The following is a 19535-nucleotide window of genomic DNA, read 5'->3' as shown; positions in this document are numbered from 1 at the left end:
CATCCACGCTGCCATGGAAGAATTACTTATAACCAGAGGGAACAATTATTAATTCTTCTTGGGTCAGATGGGTACCCATTATTTTTTCCAGAAAGGCAGGGTTTTATAACATAGAAAGTCTCCACTAGAACTACATAGTTGGTGCATGTGTAAAAGCATTTCACAGAAGAGTTGTCAAAAGTACTGAACAGACAAAATAGAGACTTCTTCTATAAAGAGAGACAAGGATTCTGCTCTATAAAGTTTAAAAATCTAGTGAGGGAAATAGAGTTAATCAAGTACTGCAAACTATGGTAAGTGCTATAATAGAGAACTTATATAGCTTTATGGGAATGTATCAGACAACATCTGATATAGTCTGGGCGTCAGGGAAGTCTTGGAGGAAGTAAAAAGTAGAAGTGAGTAGAGCCCCTTTCACGAGGAATATATAAGATAATGAAGAAAAAGAGATAGATTTGACTTACTGTGATAGTATTGTAATGACTTCTAGCATATATATCTATAGAATATAGGTGGTTTTCAGTAAATTTCTAAAATGTACATTTATTTAATAAACATAGTATATCAAACAACGCTTTTAAAAGATTTTATTATTCTTATAGATTTTTATAAATTGTAATTGTAATTTTTTTCATTATAGAAACTGTGAGAAAACCAATCCACGTGAATATGAATAGAGACATAAAAATGCCCCTAAGAAAGCATGATATAGAGCTTCCAATGTCACCTCCCTGTGTACCATCTAACCTCTGCATTGATGATGTAGAAAACAAGTAGGTTTTAGCTAAGTTGTATATTATTAGGTATTTAAAATGGGTCATTATTAACACTCATTTATTCATTGGAAAATGTACAAAGGATTTATCCTTCTAAGCTTCAGTTTTTATTTGTTCGGCTGTTATAATATTATTAAACTATTAAGACCTTTATCAAATGACCAAATGTCCACACTAAGTTTTTGTACACAGTTTCACTTTCTTTATCATAAAAATGTCTCTCTTGTAATAATATAATTTTTAGAAAACTCAGTAATATTATAACCCTGGAATGAAGAGAGTTACTTAGAGTTCCATATGTTTTCGAGTATTTGTGTAGAACAGTATGAATTTTAAATAGATATAAAAAGATGGTCAATTTTATTGCCAGCTATATTTTTAACCTTAAAATTTTATTTTCGTTAGTATATACTATCAAAGACTAAGCAGCAAGGAAGAATTTGATCCAGTTCAGGTGAGTTTTTTTTTTTTTTTGACAATTGTGACATGCCACCAAATGATATAAATTTTTCAAATACTGGAGAAAATTATAGTCCTTAAAATTATTCTTTTAAAAGTTTTTAATGTAAGGAACCTATACATTAAAATATTTTAACTGATTGCTTATGAGAAACAATTTGGAGTTCTGGTAAAGTAGACTAGGCCTACATGTGCATAACATTTGATTCTGCTTGTTACAAACTGCAAAGGATAATTCATTAGGAGATTCCTACTTTGGGTTCATGTGATCATTGAGTAATTCATCTCTTCAAACATAGTGATCAGATTATTTTATTTTACATCAAATTGTGATTTTCAATATTCACATTGTTTCTAAGATTATTTTTTAAAGTATTGCAAATGATTATTTTTTAGCAAATAATTTTTAATTTAAACATTTTTATTTTTTTAAATTGAAATATAGTTGATTTGCATGTCATGTTAGTTTCAGGTGTACAACACAGTGACTCAGTTATATATATATATGTATGTATGTGTGTGTGTGTGTATATATATATATTCTCTTTCAGATTCTTTTCCCTTATAGGTTATTACAAAATATTGAGTGTATTTTTCTGTGCTATACAGTAGGACTTGTTGATTATCCATTCTGTATATACTAGTGTGTATACATTAATTCCAACTTCTTAGTTTATTCCCCCCTCCCTTTCCACTTTGGTAACTGTAAGTTTGTTTTCTATGTCTGTGGGTCTATTTCTGTTTTGTAGATAAGTTCATTTGTATCTTTTTTTTTTATTCCACATATAAGCTATATCATATGATATTTGTCTCTCTCTGTCTGACTTCACTTAGTCTGGTAGTCTCTAGGTCTGTCCATGTTGCTGCAAAAGACATTATTTCATTCTTTTTTATGGATGAGTAATATTCCATTGTAACTATAAACCACATCTTCTTTATCCATTTATCTATTTGTAGACATTTAGGTTTGCTTCCACATCTCAGCTATTGTAAATAGTGCTGCAAAGAACATTTGGGTGTATGTATCTTTTCGGATTATGGTTTTCCCCAGATATATGCCCAGGAGTAGGATTGCAGGATCATATGGTAGCTCTATTTTTAGTTTTTAAGGAACCTTCATACTGTTCTCCAAAGTGGCTGTATCAGTTTACATTCCAACCAACAGTGTGTAGGAGGGTTCCCTTTTCTCCACACCCTCTCCAGCATTTATTGTTTGTAGACTTTTTAAGGGCCATTCTGACCGGTGTTGGGGTGATGCCTCATTGTAGTTTTGATTTTCATTTCTCAAATAATTAGCAATGTTGAGCATCATTTCATGTGTCTTTTGTCTACCTGTATGTCTTCTTTGGAGAAATGTCTATTTAGATCTACTACCCAGTTTTTGATAGGTTATTTGTTTTTTTTGCTGTTGAGCTGTATGAGCTGTTTGTATATTTTGGAAATTAATCCCTTATCAGTCTCATCACTTGCAAATATTTTCTCCCATTCTGTAGGTTGTCTTTTGATTTTTTTATGGTTTGCTTTGCTGCAAAAGCGTTTAAGTTTAATTAGATCCCATTTGTTTATTTTTGTTTTTATTTCCATTATTCCAAGAGATGGATCCAAAAAGATATTGCTGTGATTTATGTCAAAGAGTGTTCTGCCTATGTTTTCCTCTAGGAGTTTTATAGTATCCAATCTTACATTTAGGTCTTTAATCCATTTTGAGTTTATTTTTTACATTGTATTAGAGAATGTTGTAATTTCATTCTTTTACATGTAGCTGTCCAGGTTCCCCAGCACCACTTACTGAAGAAACTGTCTTTTCTCCATTGTATATTCTTGCCTCCTTTATCATAGATTAATTAGCCATAGGTGCCTGGGCTTTCTGTCCTGTTCCATTGATCTATATGTCTGTTTTTGTACCAGTACCATATGTTTTGAATACTGTAGCTTTGTAGTCTGAAGTTAGGGAGACTGATTACTCCAGCTCTGTTTTTCTTTCTCAAGATTGCTTTGGCTATTTGGGGTCTTTTGTGTTTCCATACAAATTTTTTAAAATTTTGTTCTAATTCTGTGAAAAATTCCATTGGTAATTTGGTAGGGCTGGCATTGAATCTGTAGATTGCCTTGGACAGTGCAGTCATTTTAACAACATTAATTCTTCCAATCCAGGAACACAGTGTATCTTTCCAACTGTTTGTGTCACCTTCAGTTTCTTTCATCAGTGTCTTATAGTTTTCAGAGTACAGGTCTTTTGCCTTCTTAGGTAGGTTTATTCCTAGATATTTTAATCTTTGTGATGCAATGGTACATGGGATTGTTTCCTTAATTTCTCTTTCTGATCTTTCATTGTTAGCATATAGAAATGGAACAGATTTCTATATATTAATTTTGTATCCTGCAACTTTACCGAATTCACTGATGAGCTCTAGTAGTTTTTGGGTATCATCTTTAGGATTTTCTATGTATAGTATCATGTCATGTGCAGTGACAGTTTTACTTTCTGTTTTCCAGTCTGGATTCCTTTTATTTCTTTTTCTTCTCTGATTGCCATGGCTAGGACTTCTAAAACTGTGTTGAATAAATATCATATGATATAGCTTATGTTTGGAACTTTTAAAAAAAGACAGAAACTGTGTCCACAAGAGTAGACATTCTTGTCTTGTTCCTGATCTTAGAGGAAATGCTTTCAGCTTTTCACTGTTGAGTATGATGTTATCTGTGGGTTTGTCATATATGGCCATTATTATGTTGAGGTATGTTTCTTCTATGACCACTTTCTGGAGAGTTTTTATCATCAAGGGATGTTGAATTTTATCAAAAGCTTTTTCTGTATTTATTGAGATGATCATATGGTTTTTATTCTTCAGTTTGTTAATGTGGTGTATCATGCTGATTAATTTGTGGATATTGAAAAATCCTTGCATCCCTGGTATAAATCCCGCTTGATCATGGTGTATGATCCTTTTAATGTATTGTTGGTTTCGATTTGCCAATATTTTGTTGAGGATTTTTGTATCTAAGTTCATCAGTGATATTGGCCTGTAATTTTCTTTTTTGAAGGTATCTTTGTCTGGTTTCTGTATCAGGGTGATGGTGGCCTCATAGAATGAGTTCGAAGTGTTCCTTTCTCTGCAATTTTTTGGAATAGTTTCGGAAGGGTAGATGTTAACTCTTCTCTAAATATTTGGCTGAATTCTCCTGTTAAGTCATCTGGTCCTGGACTTTTGTTTGTTGGGAGTTTTTAAATCAGATTCAATTTCAGTACTTATGATTGGTCTGTCATATTTTCTATTTCTTCTTGGTTCAGTCTTGGAAGATTGTACCTGTCTAAGAATTTGTACATTCCTTCTAGGTTGTCCATTTTCTTGGCATATAGTTGTTTGTAGCAGTCTCTTATGGTCCTTTGTATTTCTGTGGTGTTGGTTGTAACTTCTTTTTCATTGCTAATTTTATTGCTTTGGGTGCCCTCCCCTTTTTCTTTATGAGTCTGGCTAAAGGTTTATCAATTTTGTTTATCTTTTCAAAGGACCAGCTTTTAATTTCATTGATCTTTTCTATTGTTTTCTTGGTCTCTATCCCATTTATTTCTGCTCTGATCTTTATGATTTTTTTCCCTTCTACTAACTTTGGGTTTTGTTTGTTCTTCTCTCTGTAGTTGCTTCAGGTGTAAGGTTAGGTTGTTTGAGGTTTTTCTTGTTTCCTGAGGTAAACTTGTATCACTATAAACTTCCCTCTTAGAACTACTTTTAGCAAATAAAATTTTAATCAATTAGAAAATGCACAGATTGTGATTAAAGCTTGAAATATTAAGGTCTAAGGCTATATTATTCATTACCCTTTCTTTCCTTTGAATTGCTAAAGTTATACTAGAGAAAGATAACAACAGTGACACTAAAATCTCTTGGAAATTTTTTCACCTGTAATGTGGGTTAATGAAACTCAGGTTTCCCATCTTTAGGAGATGGCATGTAGGAGAATGGGGCTTGAGGATGGAGGGGACCAAGTGTGATAAAGGCAAATGAAAAGGAGCTCTTAAGTATAATCTTAGTTGATAACCTCTCTTGTCCATTACTGATGGGCTTGCCTTTCCTTGGGACTTTTTCTGCAACCCATGATCTTTTTGCACTTCTATTTTCACTTTCATCTTCTCTGGTTTTCACATTTTGGCAAACCAAATTATTGTATCTTCTTTCATATAGTCATCACAAGTCATGGACTCATATAGAATGTTTGAACCTCAATTCAACAGAACAGAAAACTGCAGTTTCACTCCACCATCTTTTTCAGCTGAATTATCTTCCAATAGAAATATTACAAAACTAAATTTCATTCCCAGAATAACACCTAGTCTTCAGAAAGTTGCATATGAAGAGAAGCAGAATGAACAGATATCTTTGGATCACGAGTTCTTAGCATTTTGATATTATTATATTTTTATGATATATTCCTTTCTCTTTTTATAGATTTAAAAATATTAGTTGCGAATTGCTATAGTTATAGCTAAAATAAGATATAAATTAAGTGTAATTGTTCCTCAAAGGTCAAAAACTTAATTCTCTGCACTGTAGAAGATTATGAATCCAAAAACTGGAGTGTTCTTTAAAAATCTTTGAAAAAAATCATTTTTTATAAAATTGATAGTGAAATTGAAAATCGTTCAGTGTGTTATATAGTAGTATGATTGTAATCACAGTAAATATCTAGTTGGTGATGTAATGGTGGCCCGGTAGACATGTTATGGAAAGGCTCTTGTGAATAGCAGTACATAATCTCAGTGATATCATAGTAGCCTGTTAAAGTATGAGTTGTGATGGCTTGATTCTTTTTATGATTTGTCAGATAACAACGTTATATGCACTTCAATTATAATTATACAAATATATTTATATAGAGATGTGTAGTGCTAAAATATTGTTCAATCATTGTGTACTCTAAAGTAAAAATATGAAAATGTCCAAAATTTAAAATTCTGAAATATATCTGCCATAGAACATACCAAGAAATGATTTTTTATTAAATTTATATAGAGTTTAAAAATAAAATTATTAAAGATTACTAATGTATAATGATAGGAAAATGGTTGTATAAACACTGTCTTATTAATAGGAATATTTAATTTGAATTTCTCCCATTTTTAGCATGCAGTAGTTTTATGCCATATTTATGTAGTTATTATTTTTAAATTAATTTATAATTATAAATTTATAAATTATAGTTATATATCATGCTATATTATAGTTATATATAATATATAACATGATTCAATTTTATTAAAGTATGTTTTCTGTTTTTCAGAAGAGATAAAATGAAGTATTATGTTTCAGTGATATGTGTTAGCCTTATTAATTTGAGCACCCAATAATTTTTGAAAGATGCAGTGAAAAACATCCAAGTACCCATTCAGTTTGTATTTTATAAGACTAAAACTTGCATCCTAGATCAGTTTATAGGCTAGAGAATGAAATGCTCTGTAATCTCCTACTTATAGACTGCAGGTTAGTGATTATCTCCAGAGGGGTAAATAATGTTATTCTTAATATGACAGAAGAGAAAAAGAGAGTTTAATGTCTCTGTCCAAGGCATATTGTCACATTGTGACCATTTAATGAAGTATTTAATAGTTCATTTGGAGGGATTTCAAGAAAAGTGAGAAGAATTAAAATGAAATTATATGATAAAAAAGAAATTGAGTTGAAAAAACATTTTAGAAGAAAAAGTGTTTTGGGGCTCACTTCTCACTTCCCTAGAAAAGTAGTATTTGAGCCCATATATAATATTCCCTTCTCTTTTGATTTGTTTGTTTGTTTCTCACTTCAAGGGATGCACCTTTGTCTCTGCACCTCTGTCACTGTCTCTCTGAGGCTGAGATGTGAGATGTATTATCAGACTTTATTTTCAGCTCTCCCTGACTTCAGACCTTTTTTTTTTTTAAGACTTTCAGTATCTCTTCTTGTCTCCCCCTCTTTTTTTCCTATTTCTGTCACTGATTGTCTTTGGACTTGTCATTTCTATGTTTGATGACTTGTAGATAAATATATACTACAGATATAAACTATTGTTGCTGGATAGATTAGTGCTGGGCCAATATAATATATTTATATGGTACTTTCCACATTAATAAATGGATTATCTCAACTGCTTTTCACAATAGTCTTCCAACACTTTCTCCATTTTGTATTCAAATATTTGATATTTGGAAATATTAAAGTAGCAGTATAAAATTACTCAGTAAATGGAAAAACTGAGATAAGTATAGCTGTTTTCTTGGGAGAGAGAATGTATTTTTTGTCAGAGAAATTTAACTTTTATTTACTCAAGATCCTGGTGTACTGGGTATTTTTTTAATTTTTTTTTTAATCTCTGAGAAAATGTTTAGCTGACCATAGTATCAACCCTGTTATTTCAATAATTACTCAAATACTGATATTGCTTTCATTGTTATAACAGTATTTATTTTGTTTTCAATTAGGACACAATTACTTTATTTTAGACTAAAATAATACATTTTTGTATATATATGTTCACTTAAATGGCATTTGTGATAAATAATTTAACTTGTATATATGTACATTTACCACTTTGGCAGGCTCTTCCTTTCTTTTTGCAGCTCAGTAGTGTTAATTATTCTAATTCCTTGGTTTCTAAATTAAATGAAAGTCAAGATACTTTCAGTCCATCATATGAAACAGCACAATTTGGACCATTAGTTGAAAGATTAAACAGGTAAGCAAAGATGTTGAACGTAATAAAGAACCTGTAGCATTCTTTCCTTGAATTATTAATTTGACTTTTAATAGATACAAATATCTTTTGTTAGAAATGTAAGCAGACCTAAATATTACTTCTAGAAAAAAAACACTATCAGTAAAATGTAGCATTTCACTAAAACACTTATAAGTAATTATTTTCTAATGTGCACATTTACCTTTCATTTATTTATTTTAAAACATATTTGGAACCAAGGTGTTTTGTACCTGTTTTATAATCTCCATGACTTACTTGCTTCTTTTGCTGTGTCGTATCATATTAATTTCTTTTTCATATTTATGATTGTTGATCAGTGTCTTATTTTTATTTTCTAGATGTCTGTATATAAACCCTAGTTATTTGTTTTAAATCCATTGAACTTGTCAAACCAGTTTGAATTACTCTTGGTAATTGTGGTGAGAAACCTTGACTCTGTAATCCTACCCATCTTCTTCATGGTAGTAAAAGGCAACACTATTCACTCAGCTGCTTAAGCCAAAATAAAAGTTGTCCTCGATTCCTTCCTTTTCTTCATCTTCCAATATACATTTCACCAACAAAGTATTGTCATTTCTGTATTCTGATAAACTTTAAAATTATTTACTTACATTTTCATCTCAAAGGGTTCCATCCCAGTCTAAGCAACCACTGCTTCTTGCCTGGAGAATTGTAATAGCCACAAAACAGTTCTTTTTGTTTTCTCTTTGTCCTGAGATAAATTTTTTTTACAACTTTATTAATGTATAAGCAACGTACAACAAAGTGAACTTATCTGAAATGTGCACTTCAATAAGTTTTGACCTGTGTTAAAAATAATGAACTTATTTATCATCTCCAGTAGTTTCTTGGGCACCTTTGTAATCGCTTCTTCTGGTCACTTCACATCCCTTACTCCCATCCCAAGACAACTGCTGATCTGCTTTCTGTCACTATTGATTAGTCTTTAAGTGGCATCATACAATATGTTCTCCCTTTTTTTTGTTTAGCTTTTTTCACTCAGCATAATTATTTTGAGATTCATCTATATTGTTTATTGTATATATCAATGTCTGTTTCTTTTTATTGCTGAGTAGTATTCCATTGTATGGACATAGCACAATTTATTCATCTGTTGATGGACATTTGGATGTTTTTCTCCCAGTTTTGGCTATTCCAAATAAAGCTACTATGAACATTGATACTGAAATCTTCGTTTGGACATATGCTTTCATTTATTTTGGGTAAATATTTACAAGTGGAATAGCTGGGTCATATGGTAGGTGTATGTTTAACTTTTCAAGAAACTGACAAACTGTTCTCCCAAGTGATTTGTGTCATTTTTACATTCCCATGAGCAATGAGTGAGAGTTCCATTTGCAACACATACTTGACAACACTTGGTACAATCAGTTTTTTTAAATTTACACCATTCTAGTCAACATGTAATGGTGTCTCATTGGGGTTTTAATTTTGCATTTCCCTCCCTAATGACTAATGATGTTAGCATCTTTTCATGTGCTTCCTAGCCATTTATGTATCTTTGGTGAAATGCTTACCCTTTTCGTTTTCTTAATGGTGTCTTTTTGACACCAAACTTTTTTACAAAGGTTTTAATTTTGATGAAATCACACTTATTAATTTTTTAATTTATGAATCATGCATATGGTGTCAAAGTTAACAAATCTTTGCCTAAGACAAGGCCAGGAAGATTGTCTCTTATGTTTTCTTCTGTCTTGTAGTTTTCAATCTAATATTTTTTATTTTATTTTATCTTTAAATTTATTTTATTTATTTATTTTTAGCTGTTTTGGGTCTTCATTGCTGTGTGCAAGCTTTCTCTAGTTGCGGCGAGCGGGGGCTACTCTTTGTTGAGGTGCACAGGCTTCTCATTGCGGTGGCTATTCTTGTTGTGGAGCACAGGCTCTAGGCACACAGGCCTCAGTAGCTGTGGCACATGGGTTCAGTAGTTGTGGCTTGTGAGCTCTAGAGCACAGGCTCAGTAGTTGTGGCGCATGGGTTTAGTTGCTCCGTGGCATATGGGGATCTTCCTGGACCAGGGCTTGAATCCATGTCCCCTGCATTGGCAGGCGGATTCTTAACAACTGCGCCACCAGGTAAGCCCTCAATCTAATTTTTTTTTTTTTTTTTTTTTGCGGTACGCAGGCCTCTCCCGTTGCGGAGCACAGGCTCCGGACGCACAGGCTCAGCGGCCATGGCTCACGGGCCCAGCCACTCCATGGCATGTGGAATCCTCCCGGACCGGGACATGAACCCGCGTCCCCTGCATCGGCAGGCAGACTCTCAACCAGTGTGCCACCAGGGAAGCCCCTCAATCTAATATTTTTGAGTTAATTATTATGTATGGTGTGAGGTAAGGATTTAATTTCACCATTTGCATTTGTGGAAAGAGAAGAATAACTTCTCCCCACTGAGTGCTTTGAGACTTTTGTTGAAAATTAATTGACCAAAAATATGTTTTGTTTTCCCTGTAATCTCAATTCTGTTTTATTTATCAATCATGTCTATCTTTGTTTGTCACACTGTATACTAAAGCTTTAGTATAAGTTTTGAAATTGGGACTTGTATTAGTCCTCCAATTTGTTCTTCTTTTTCAAAAATGTTTTAGGTTGTCTTAGCCCTTTGCATTTTCATATAAGTTTTAGGATCACCCGGTCAGTTTCTGGGGAAAAAAAAACTTTAATTGGATTTTTATAGGGATTGTGTTGAATCTATAGATCAATTTGGGAGAAATTTTAACATTTTAACAATCAAATTTAACAATTTTAACAAAGTGATTCTTCCAATCCATGAGCATGAAATGTTTCTCCTAATCGATTTTTCTGTATGTCATAGGAGCTTTATTCTTAATAGCCCCAAACTTCAACTAACCCAGAAGTCCATTAAGAATAGAATATTATATAATATTCATGTAATGGAATAGTACATGGAAAAGAAAAAGAATGGACTGCTAATGTATGTAATAGCAAGCAAGAACATGAATAAATCTCAACACAAAAAGAGAACCATTGTATAATTCAATTTAAATGAAGCTCAAAGACAGGCTAAAATAATGTATAGCAACAGTAATCAGAATGGTGGTTACTTTTGAGAGGTATGGACTTGGAGGGACATGAGAGAGCCTTCCAGTGTGTTTGAAGTGTGATTTTCTTTCTCTCCAGCTTTAATGACATAACTGACAAATAAAAATTATATATATTTAAAGTGTTCACTGTGATGATTTAATATACATACACATTTTGAAATGATTACCACAATCAAGCTAATTAACACATCCATCACCTCACATAGTTACCATTATTGTATGTGTGGTAAGACCACTTAAGATCTACTCAACAAATTTCCAGTGTAAATATAGTATTAAGAACTATAGTCACCATGCTGTACACTAGATCCCCAGAACTTATTCATCTTATAACTAGAAATTTGTACCCTTTGACCAATATTTCCCATTTCTCCCACTTCCCAGCCCCTGGCAACCACCATTCTACTCTCTGCATTTTTGAGTTTGGCTTTTTAGATTCTACATATAAGTAAGATATACAGTATTTATCTTTCTGTGTCTGACTTTTCACTTAGCAAAATATCCTCCATGTTCTTTCATGTTGTCACAAATAGAAGGATTTTCTTTTTTTTTTTTTTATTTTGCGGTACGCGGGCCTCTCACTGTTGTGGCCTCTCCTGTTGCGGAGCACAGGCTCCGGACGCACAGGCTCCGCGGCCATGGCTCACGGGCCCAGCTGCTCCATGGCATATGGGATCTTCCCGGACCAGGGCACAAACCTGTGTCCCCTGCATCAGCAGGTGGACTCTCCACCACTGTGCCACCAGGGAGGCCCAGGATTTTCTTTTTATGGCTGAATAATACTCTATTTTATTTAATCTTCTTTAATTTTTCTCAGTAATGTACAGTAGTTTTCAATGTATAAGCCTCATGGTTATATTGTTAAATTTATTCCTACATATTTAATTCATTTTATGTTGTTGTGATGGGAATTATTTTCTTTTTTTTAAGTTTTATTGAAGTATAGTTGATTTATACTGTGTTAATTTCTGCTGTACAGCAAAATGACTCAGTTATACACACACATACATATATATGTGTATATATATACACACATATATATATATTCTTTTCCATATTCTTTTCCATTATGGTTTATCACAGGATATTGAATATAGTTCCCTGTTCTGTACAGTAGGACCTTGTTGTTTATCCATCCTATATATAATAGTTTGCATCTACTAATCCCAAACTCCCAATCCTTCCCTCCCCCCCAGCAGCCCCTTGGCAACCACAAGTCTGTTCTCTATGTCTGTGAGTCTGTTTCTGTTTCATAGATATGTTCATTTGTGTCATATTTTAGATTCCACATATAAGTGATATCATATGGTATGTCTCTCTCTTTCTGACTTACTTCACTTAGTGTGATAATCTCTAGGTCCATCCATGTTTTTGCAAGTGGCATTATTTTATTCTTTTTTATGGCTGACTGATATTCCATTACATATATATCTTAATCCATTCATCCATCAGTGGACATTTAGGTTGTTTCCATGTCTTGGCTATTGTAAGTAGTGCTGCTATGAATATAGGAGTGCAGGTATCTTTTTGAATTATATTTTTTTCTGGGTATATGCCAGGAAATGGGATTGCTAGATCATATGGCAACTCTATTTTTAGGTTTTTTGAGGAAACTCCGTACTGTTTTCCAGAGTGGCTGTACCAAATTACATTCCTACCAATAGCGTAGGAGGGTTCCCTTTTATCCACAACCTCACCAGCATTTATTTGTAGCCTTTTTAATGATGGCCATTCTGAATGGTGTGAGGTTATACTTCATTGTAGTTTTGATTTGCATCTCACTAAGAATTAGCAATGTTGAGCATATTTTCGTGTGCCTATTGGCCATATGTATGTCGTCTTTGGAGAATTGTCTATTTAGGTCTTCTGCCCATTTTTTGATTGGGTTATTTTTTTGTTGTTACTGAATTGTAGGAGCTGCTTGTATATTTTGGAAATTAAGCCCTTGTCAGTTGTATTATTTGCAAATATTTTCTCCTAATCCATAGTTTGTCTTTTCATTTTGCTATGGTTTCCTTTGCTGTGCAAAAGCTTACAAGTTTGATAAGATCCCATTTGTTTATTTTTGCTTTTATTTCTATTGCCTTGGGAGACTGACCTAAGAAAACACTGGTACAATTTATGTCAGAGAATGTTATAACTATGTTCTCTGCTAGGAGTTTTATGGTGTCTTGTCTTATATTTAAGTCTTTAAGCCATTTTTGAGTTTATTTTTGTGTATGGTGTGAGGGTGTGTTCTAACTTCATTTATTTACATGTGGCTGTCCAAATTTCCCAATACTACTTGCTGAAGAGACTGTCTTTTATTGTGTATTCTTGCCTCCTTTGTCAAAGATTAATTGTCCATAAGCGTGTGGGTTTATTTCTGGGCTCTCTATTCTGTTCCATTGATCCATATGTCTGTTTTTGTGCCAATACCACACTGTTTTGATTACTGTAGCTTTGTAGTATTGTCTGAAGTCTGGGAGGGTCATGTCTCCTGCTCTGTTCTTTTTCCTCAGGATTGTTTTGGCAATTCTGGGTCTCCCATGGTTCCATATAAATTTTAGGATTATTTGTTCTAGTTCTGTGAGAAATGTCATGGGTAATTTGATAGAGATCACCTTAAATCTGTAGATTGCTTTGAGTAGTGTGGCCATTTTAACAGTATTAATTCTTCCATTCCAAGAACATGGGATATCTTTCCATTTCTTTGCATTATTTTTAAGATTTCCTTTATTAATGTTTTGTAGTTCTCAACATATGTCTTTCACCTCCTTGGTGAGGTTGATTCCTAAGTTTTGTGTGTTTTTTATGTGATTTTAAAAGGTATTGATTTTTTTTACATTCCCTTTCTGATATTTCATTGTTAGTATAAAGAAATTCAACTGATTTCTGTGTGTTAATCTTGTATCCTGCTACCTTGCTGAATTTATCAATTCTAGTAGTTTTTGTATGGAGTCTTTAGGGTTTTCTATATATAATATCATGTCATCTGCATATAATGACAATTTTACCTCTTCCCTACCAATGTGAATACCTTTTATTTCTTTTTCTTTTCTGATTGCTGTGGCTAGGACTTCCAATACTATGTTGAAGAGAAGTGATGAGCGTGGGCATCCTTGTCTTGTTCCACATTTTAGCGGGAAGGCTTTCAGCTTTTCACCATTGAGTATTATATTGGCTGTGGGTTTGTCATAAAAAGCTTTTATTATGTTGAGATAGTTCCCTCTATACCCACTTTTGTAAGGGTTTTTATCATTAATGGATGTTGAATTTTATCAGATGCTTTTTCTGAATCTATTGAGATGATCATGTGGTTTTTATCTTTTCTTTGGTTGATGTGGTGTATCACATTGATTAATTTGCATATGTTGAACCATCCTTGTGACCCTGAGATGAATCCAACTAGGTCATGGTGTATGATCTTTTTTATGTGTTGGATTTGGTTTGCTAATATTCTGTTGAAAATTTTTGCATCTATAGTCATCAAAGATATTGGCCTGTAATTTTCTTTTTACTAAAAAACCAATGGATCAATGATGAAATCAAGGAAGAAATTTTAAAATGCCTTGAGGCAAATGACAATGCAAACACAGCCAAACAAAATCTATGGGATGCAGTAAAAGCAGTTCTTAAAGGAAAGTTCATAGCAGTACAGGTCTTCTTTAAGAAACAAGACAAATGTCAAATAAACAACCTAACCCACCACCTAAAAGAATTAGAAAAAGAAGAACAAACAAAACCTAAAGTTAGCAGAAGAAAGCAGATAATAAAAATCAGAGAGGAAATAAATAAAATAGAGATTAAAAACAATAGGAAAAAATCAGTATAACCAAGAGTTGCTTCTTTGAAAGGGTAAACAAAATTGACAAACCTCTGGCCAGGCTCACGAAGAAAAGAGAGAAAACCCAAATAATGAAAATAAGAAATGAAAGGAGAAATCATAACTGATACCACAGAAATACAAAAATCCATAAGAGATTACTATGAACAATTATATGCCAACAAATTTGACAACCTAGAAGAAATGGACAACTTTCTAGAAACATACAGCTTGTCAAGACTGAGTCAAGAAGAAAATGATAACTTGAACAGACCAATCACTAGAAATGAAATAGAATCTGTAATTAAAAATACAAAAACAAGAAACAACTCCCTACAAACATAAGTCCAGGGCCAGATGGCTTCACAGGTGAATTCTACCAAACATACAAAGAACTTGTACTGATCCTTCTCAAACTCTTCCAAAAGATTGAAGAGGAAGGAACACTCCCAAAGACATTCTATGAAGCCATCACCATCACTCTGATACCAAAACCAGACAAAGACACTACCAGAAAAGAAAATTACAGGCCAATATCTTTGCAATTATTTTGTTAATATTATTTTTGGATTATTCATTGCTAGTATATAGTTATACAATTTTGTATATTGAAATTGTATCCTTTGACCTTGCTGTATTATTAGTTCTACTAGTAGTTTTATGAGTTCTTTAGGATTTTCACCATATTGGATTATGCTGTCTATAAATATAGATATTTTTACCTTTCCCCTTTCAATCTGAATGCCTTTTGCTTTTTGTTGCCTGACTGCAGTGACTTGAACCTCTAATACAGTGCTGAATAGCAGTGGCAAGAGTGAGCATGTTTACATTGTTCTGAGTCTTAGGGAAAAGCATTTAACCTTTCACTGTTAAGAATGATATTAGCTTTAGGTTTTTTGTAGGTGCCCTTTGTCAGGTTGCCCTCTATTCCTAGTTTATTGAAAGTTTTTATCATGGATTTTTGCCAAATGCTCATTCTGTGTCCCTTGAGATTATCATGTAGTTTTTTTTCTTTATTCTATTAATATATATATATTACCTTATTTTCAAATGTTAAACCACCTTGCCTTCCTGCGATAAAGGCTGCTTAATTATGTTACAGAACCCATTTCATAAAATGCTGGATTTATTTTGCTAATTTTTTAATGATTTTTACATCTATATTCATGGGAAATATTGGTCTGAATTTTTCTTTTCCTTTGATGTCTTTGTCTGGCTTTGGTAACAGAGTAATACTTCTGGCTTCATAGAACAAGTTGGAAAGCATTTCCTCCTCTATTTAATGGAAGAATTTGTGGAGGACTGGTTATTTCTTCTTTAAGTATTTTTGCACCTGGCCTTTTCTTAGTGGAAAGACATTTAACTAATAATTCTTTTTATTTTTAGTTGTTATAGGTCTAATCAGATTTTAAAATTTCTTCTTGAGTACTTTGTGTTAATGTGTGTTTTTATAGGAATTCATCCATTTCATCTAAGTTGTATAATTTGTTTGCATAAAGTTGTTCATAGTATTCCCTTGAAATCCTTTTAATTTCTATAAAGTAAGTGTTGATATCCTTGTTTAACCTGTTTAATTCCAGATCTGTGTCTTTTCTACTTTTTTTCTTGGTCAGTATAACTAAAGATTTGCTAATTTTATTTGCTAAGTTTTGAGTTTCATCAATTTTCTCTATTTTTTTTTCTATTCCATTTCTGCCCTAATGTTTATCATTTTCTTTTTCTACTTACTTTGGATTTAGTTTGGCCTCCTTTTGTTTCTAGTTTCTTAAGGTGTAAGCTTAACTTATTGATTTGATATTTTTCATTTAAATTTTTGACATTTAAATATTTTGACATTTAAATATTTTTCATTTAAATATTTGACATTTAAATCTGTAAAGCAGTGCTTAGAGGTCAACCAATGATTAGTTGAAGGTTGTGTTTAAACACCTTGAGCTAATAAGACTTCCTCCTGGGCATAAGACCTTACATTCAGCCAGGTATGAGTGGATACCTCACATTCAGCCAGGATGAGTGTTATTTTTCAAAGACATTTTGAAAAATGTCTTTGAGTGGCATTGTTTCCAACCAGAAGTTTGCTGTCATTCTTATCTAAATATCTGTGTACATAATATAATTTTCTGTTTTTAAGATTCTTTTATCGTGGATTCTCTACCACAGATTTTTTATGGTGGCTTTCTCTCCATTAGGGTTAGGATGTTTGTTTTCTATTTCTTGTATTTGGACTGCGCTGAGCGTCTTGGATCTGTGGACTTCTTATTGTTTTTACAAAATTTGGAAAAAATTCAGTCATTAATTTTTCAAATATTTTTTACATATTTTTTCTGATTGCTCTCTTCTGTGTGTGCTCACAGCCTTATACATGTTTGCAGCTTTCCAGACCACCAGTGATGGCTGAGAGTTTATGAAAACGTATTTGTTTTCTAGATCTCTCCATGAAATTTCTTGATCGTTTTTTGCTTTCTCCAAGTATTATAGCCTTAGGCAGCTGCAATGTTAGCCTATCCTGATGGTCTGCCACCAAGATAATGATCGATTTTGACAAATTCCCTGGTCATGGGGCTCCCCCATACCCACCTCCAAACTGCCTAGCCTTGGTAGTGCTACCAGCCATGGAGCTGGGGATGGAGGGAAGCAGCCCAAGGCTAAAACTCCACAGACTCCCACTTTTCCTACTAAGGTTTAGTAGTTTTACCTCCTTCTCAGTTTATTGTATACCTTTGGTCACTCCCCAGATTCTGAAATAGTTTTTTTTGCAAATGTTATTTGGTTCTGTTGTTGCTTAGAGTTGGGAAGAATTTGCCAAGTTTCTCTATCAATTCCAGAGGTCCTGCTCCTCATAGATTAATTTTTTTAATGTTAAATCAGTCTTGTGTTCCTGAGATAAACCCCACTTGGTCACAGCATGCTATCCTGGTTATGCATTCTTGGATTTGATTTGCTAAAATTTTGTTAGGAATTTTTGAAAGATATTGTTTTCTAGGTTTCTTTTTATTTTAATATCTTGGTCTGATTTTGATATCAGCCTAATGCCAATGTCATAGAATGAGTTGGGAAGTAACCCCTCCTATGTAATTTTCTGAAAGTTTGTGTAGCTTTGGTATAATTTACTCCTTAAATGTCTGGCAGAGTTCATCACTGAGGAGTTCTTTTTGTGGGAATGTTTATTTTTTACTATAAATTTCATTTCTTACTAGATACAGGCTAGTCAGATTATTTTTAGTGAGATTTGATAATTTGTATTGAATGAAAAAAGTATTCATTTAATCTGTTGTAGAATTTATTGACTTGAAGTTATTCATAATATCCCCTTACAATGCATTTAACATCTTTAACATCTGTAGTGATGTCTTTTCTCTCATTGATAACATCTTCTCCTTTTTTCTCCTGATTATTCTGATTAGGGACTTACCAAGTTTACTTATCTTCTAAACGAATTAACTTTCAATTTCACATATTTCTTATTTTTCTAATATTCATTTCATTGAATTCTGCTTTTATTTCCATTTGTCTATTTAATTTGGATTTAATTTGCTCTTTTTTTTCTGGTTTCTAAAGGTGAAAGCTGAGGTCATTGATTTGAGACCATTTTTTCTTTTCTGTGTGTGTGTGTGTGTGTGTGTGTGTGTGTGTGTGTGTGTGTGTGTGTTTAGTGCTATCAGTTTCCCATTAACCACTGCTTTTGCTATATCCTACAAGTTTGATATGTGTTAATTTTCATTCAGTTAAAAAAATTATAATTTTCCTTTTGATTTCATTTACAATCCATTAATTATTTAGAAGTTTGTTGTTTGGTTCCTAGAAACCTCAAGGCTTTTCTGTTATCTTTCTAAATTAATTATATTGTGGACAAGGAAGATGCTTTATGTGATTTGAATCCTTTCAAATTTATTGAAATGTATTACTGTTAAGAATATCATTTACATTTAATGTGACAATTGATATGGTTGGGTTTAAGTCTGTTCTCTTGCTATTTGTTTTTTATTTGTCCCATATAATTTTGTTCCCCTTCCCTCTTTTTCTGCCTTTTGAGTATTTTGTATGACTTAATTTATCCCTTTTGTTGGCTTATTAGATATAACTCTGTTTTTTGTTTTTCAGTGATTGCTTTAGATTTTATAGTATATATTTAATTTATCATGGACTGTCTTCAAGTTATATTATGCCAATTCAAATATAATATGAGACTTATAATGGTATGCTTCTGTTTCTTTCCTTTAGCCTTTGTGTTGTTGTATTCATACATTTTACTTATATATATGTTATAAATCCATTATTGTTCTTTTTGTTTTAGAGAGAGTTAAAAAATAAGAAAACAATTTTTTATATTCAGTTCAAATTTATCATTTTTGGTGGTCTTCATTATTTTGTGCAGCTCTAGATTTACATCTGGTGACATTTTCCTTCTGTTTAAAAGACTTTCTGTAACATTTTTTATAGTGTGGGTCTGCTGGTGATTAATTCATCTCGTATATTTTTAAGTCTTTATTGTTCTCTTCTTTTTGAAAAATGTCTTTGAGTACCATTGTTTCCAACTAGAAGTTTGCTGTCATTCTTATCTTAATATCTGTGTATATATAATATACAATTTTCTCTGTTTTTAAGATTTTTCATGATGGATTCTCTACCACAGATTTTCTACTGTGAATTTCTCTCCATTAAGATTAGGATGTTTGTTTCC

The 19535-nt window shown here is 32.6% G+C and overlaps 1 protein-coding gene across 1 annotated transcript in view; it reads left to right on the top strand.

Annotated features, from left to right (window-relative positions):
* REDIC1 (regulator of DNA class I crossover intermediates 1) overlaps nucleotides 1-19535 on the top strand; it is a 72949-nt gene that overhangs the window by 8273 nt on the left and 45141 nt on the right. The window contains 4 exon segments of the mRNA XM_060166231.1: nucleotides 641-773; nucleotides 1182-1230; nucleotides 5420-5625; nucleotides 7833-7943. Coding sequence (XP_060022214.1) covers nucleotides 641-773; nucleotides 1182-1230; nucleotides 5420-5625; nucleotides 7833-7943 — 499 coding nt within the window.

The sequence above is a fragment of the Lagenorhynchus albirostris genome, chromosome 11 (genome assembly GCF_949774975.1).
Source record: "Lagenorhynchus albirostris chromosome 11, mLagAlb1.1, whole genome shotgun sequence".
Classification (NCBI taxonomy): domain Eukaryota; kingdom Metazoa; phylum Chordata; class Mammalia; order Artiodactyla; family Delphinidae; genus Lagenorhynchus; species Lagenorhynchus albirostris.
Note: the sequence above shows the minus strand (reverse complement) of the source record. Positions and strands in the feature narration are given on the sequence as shown.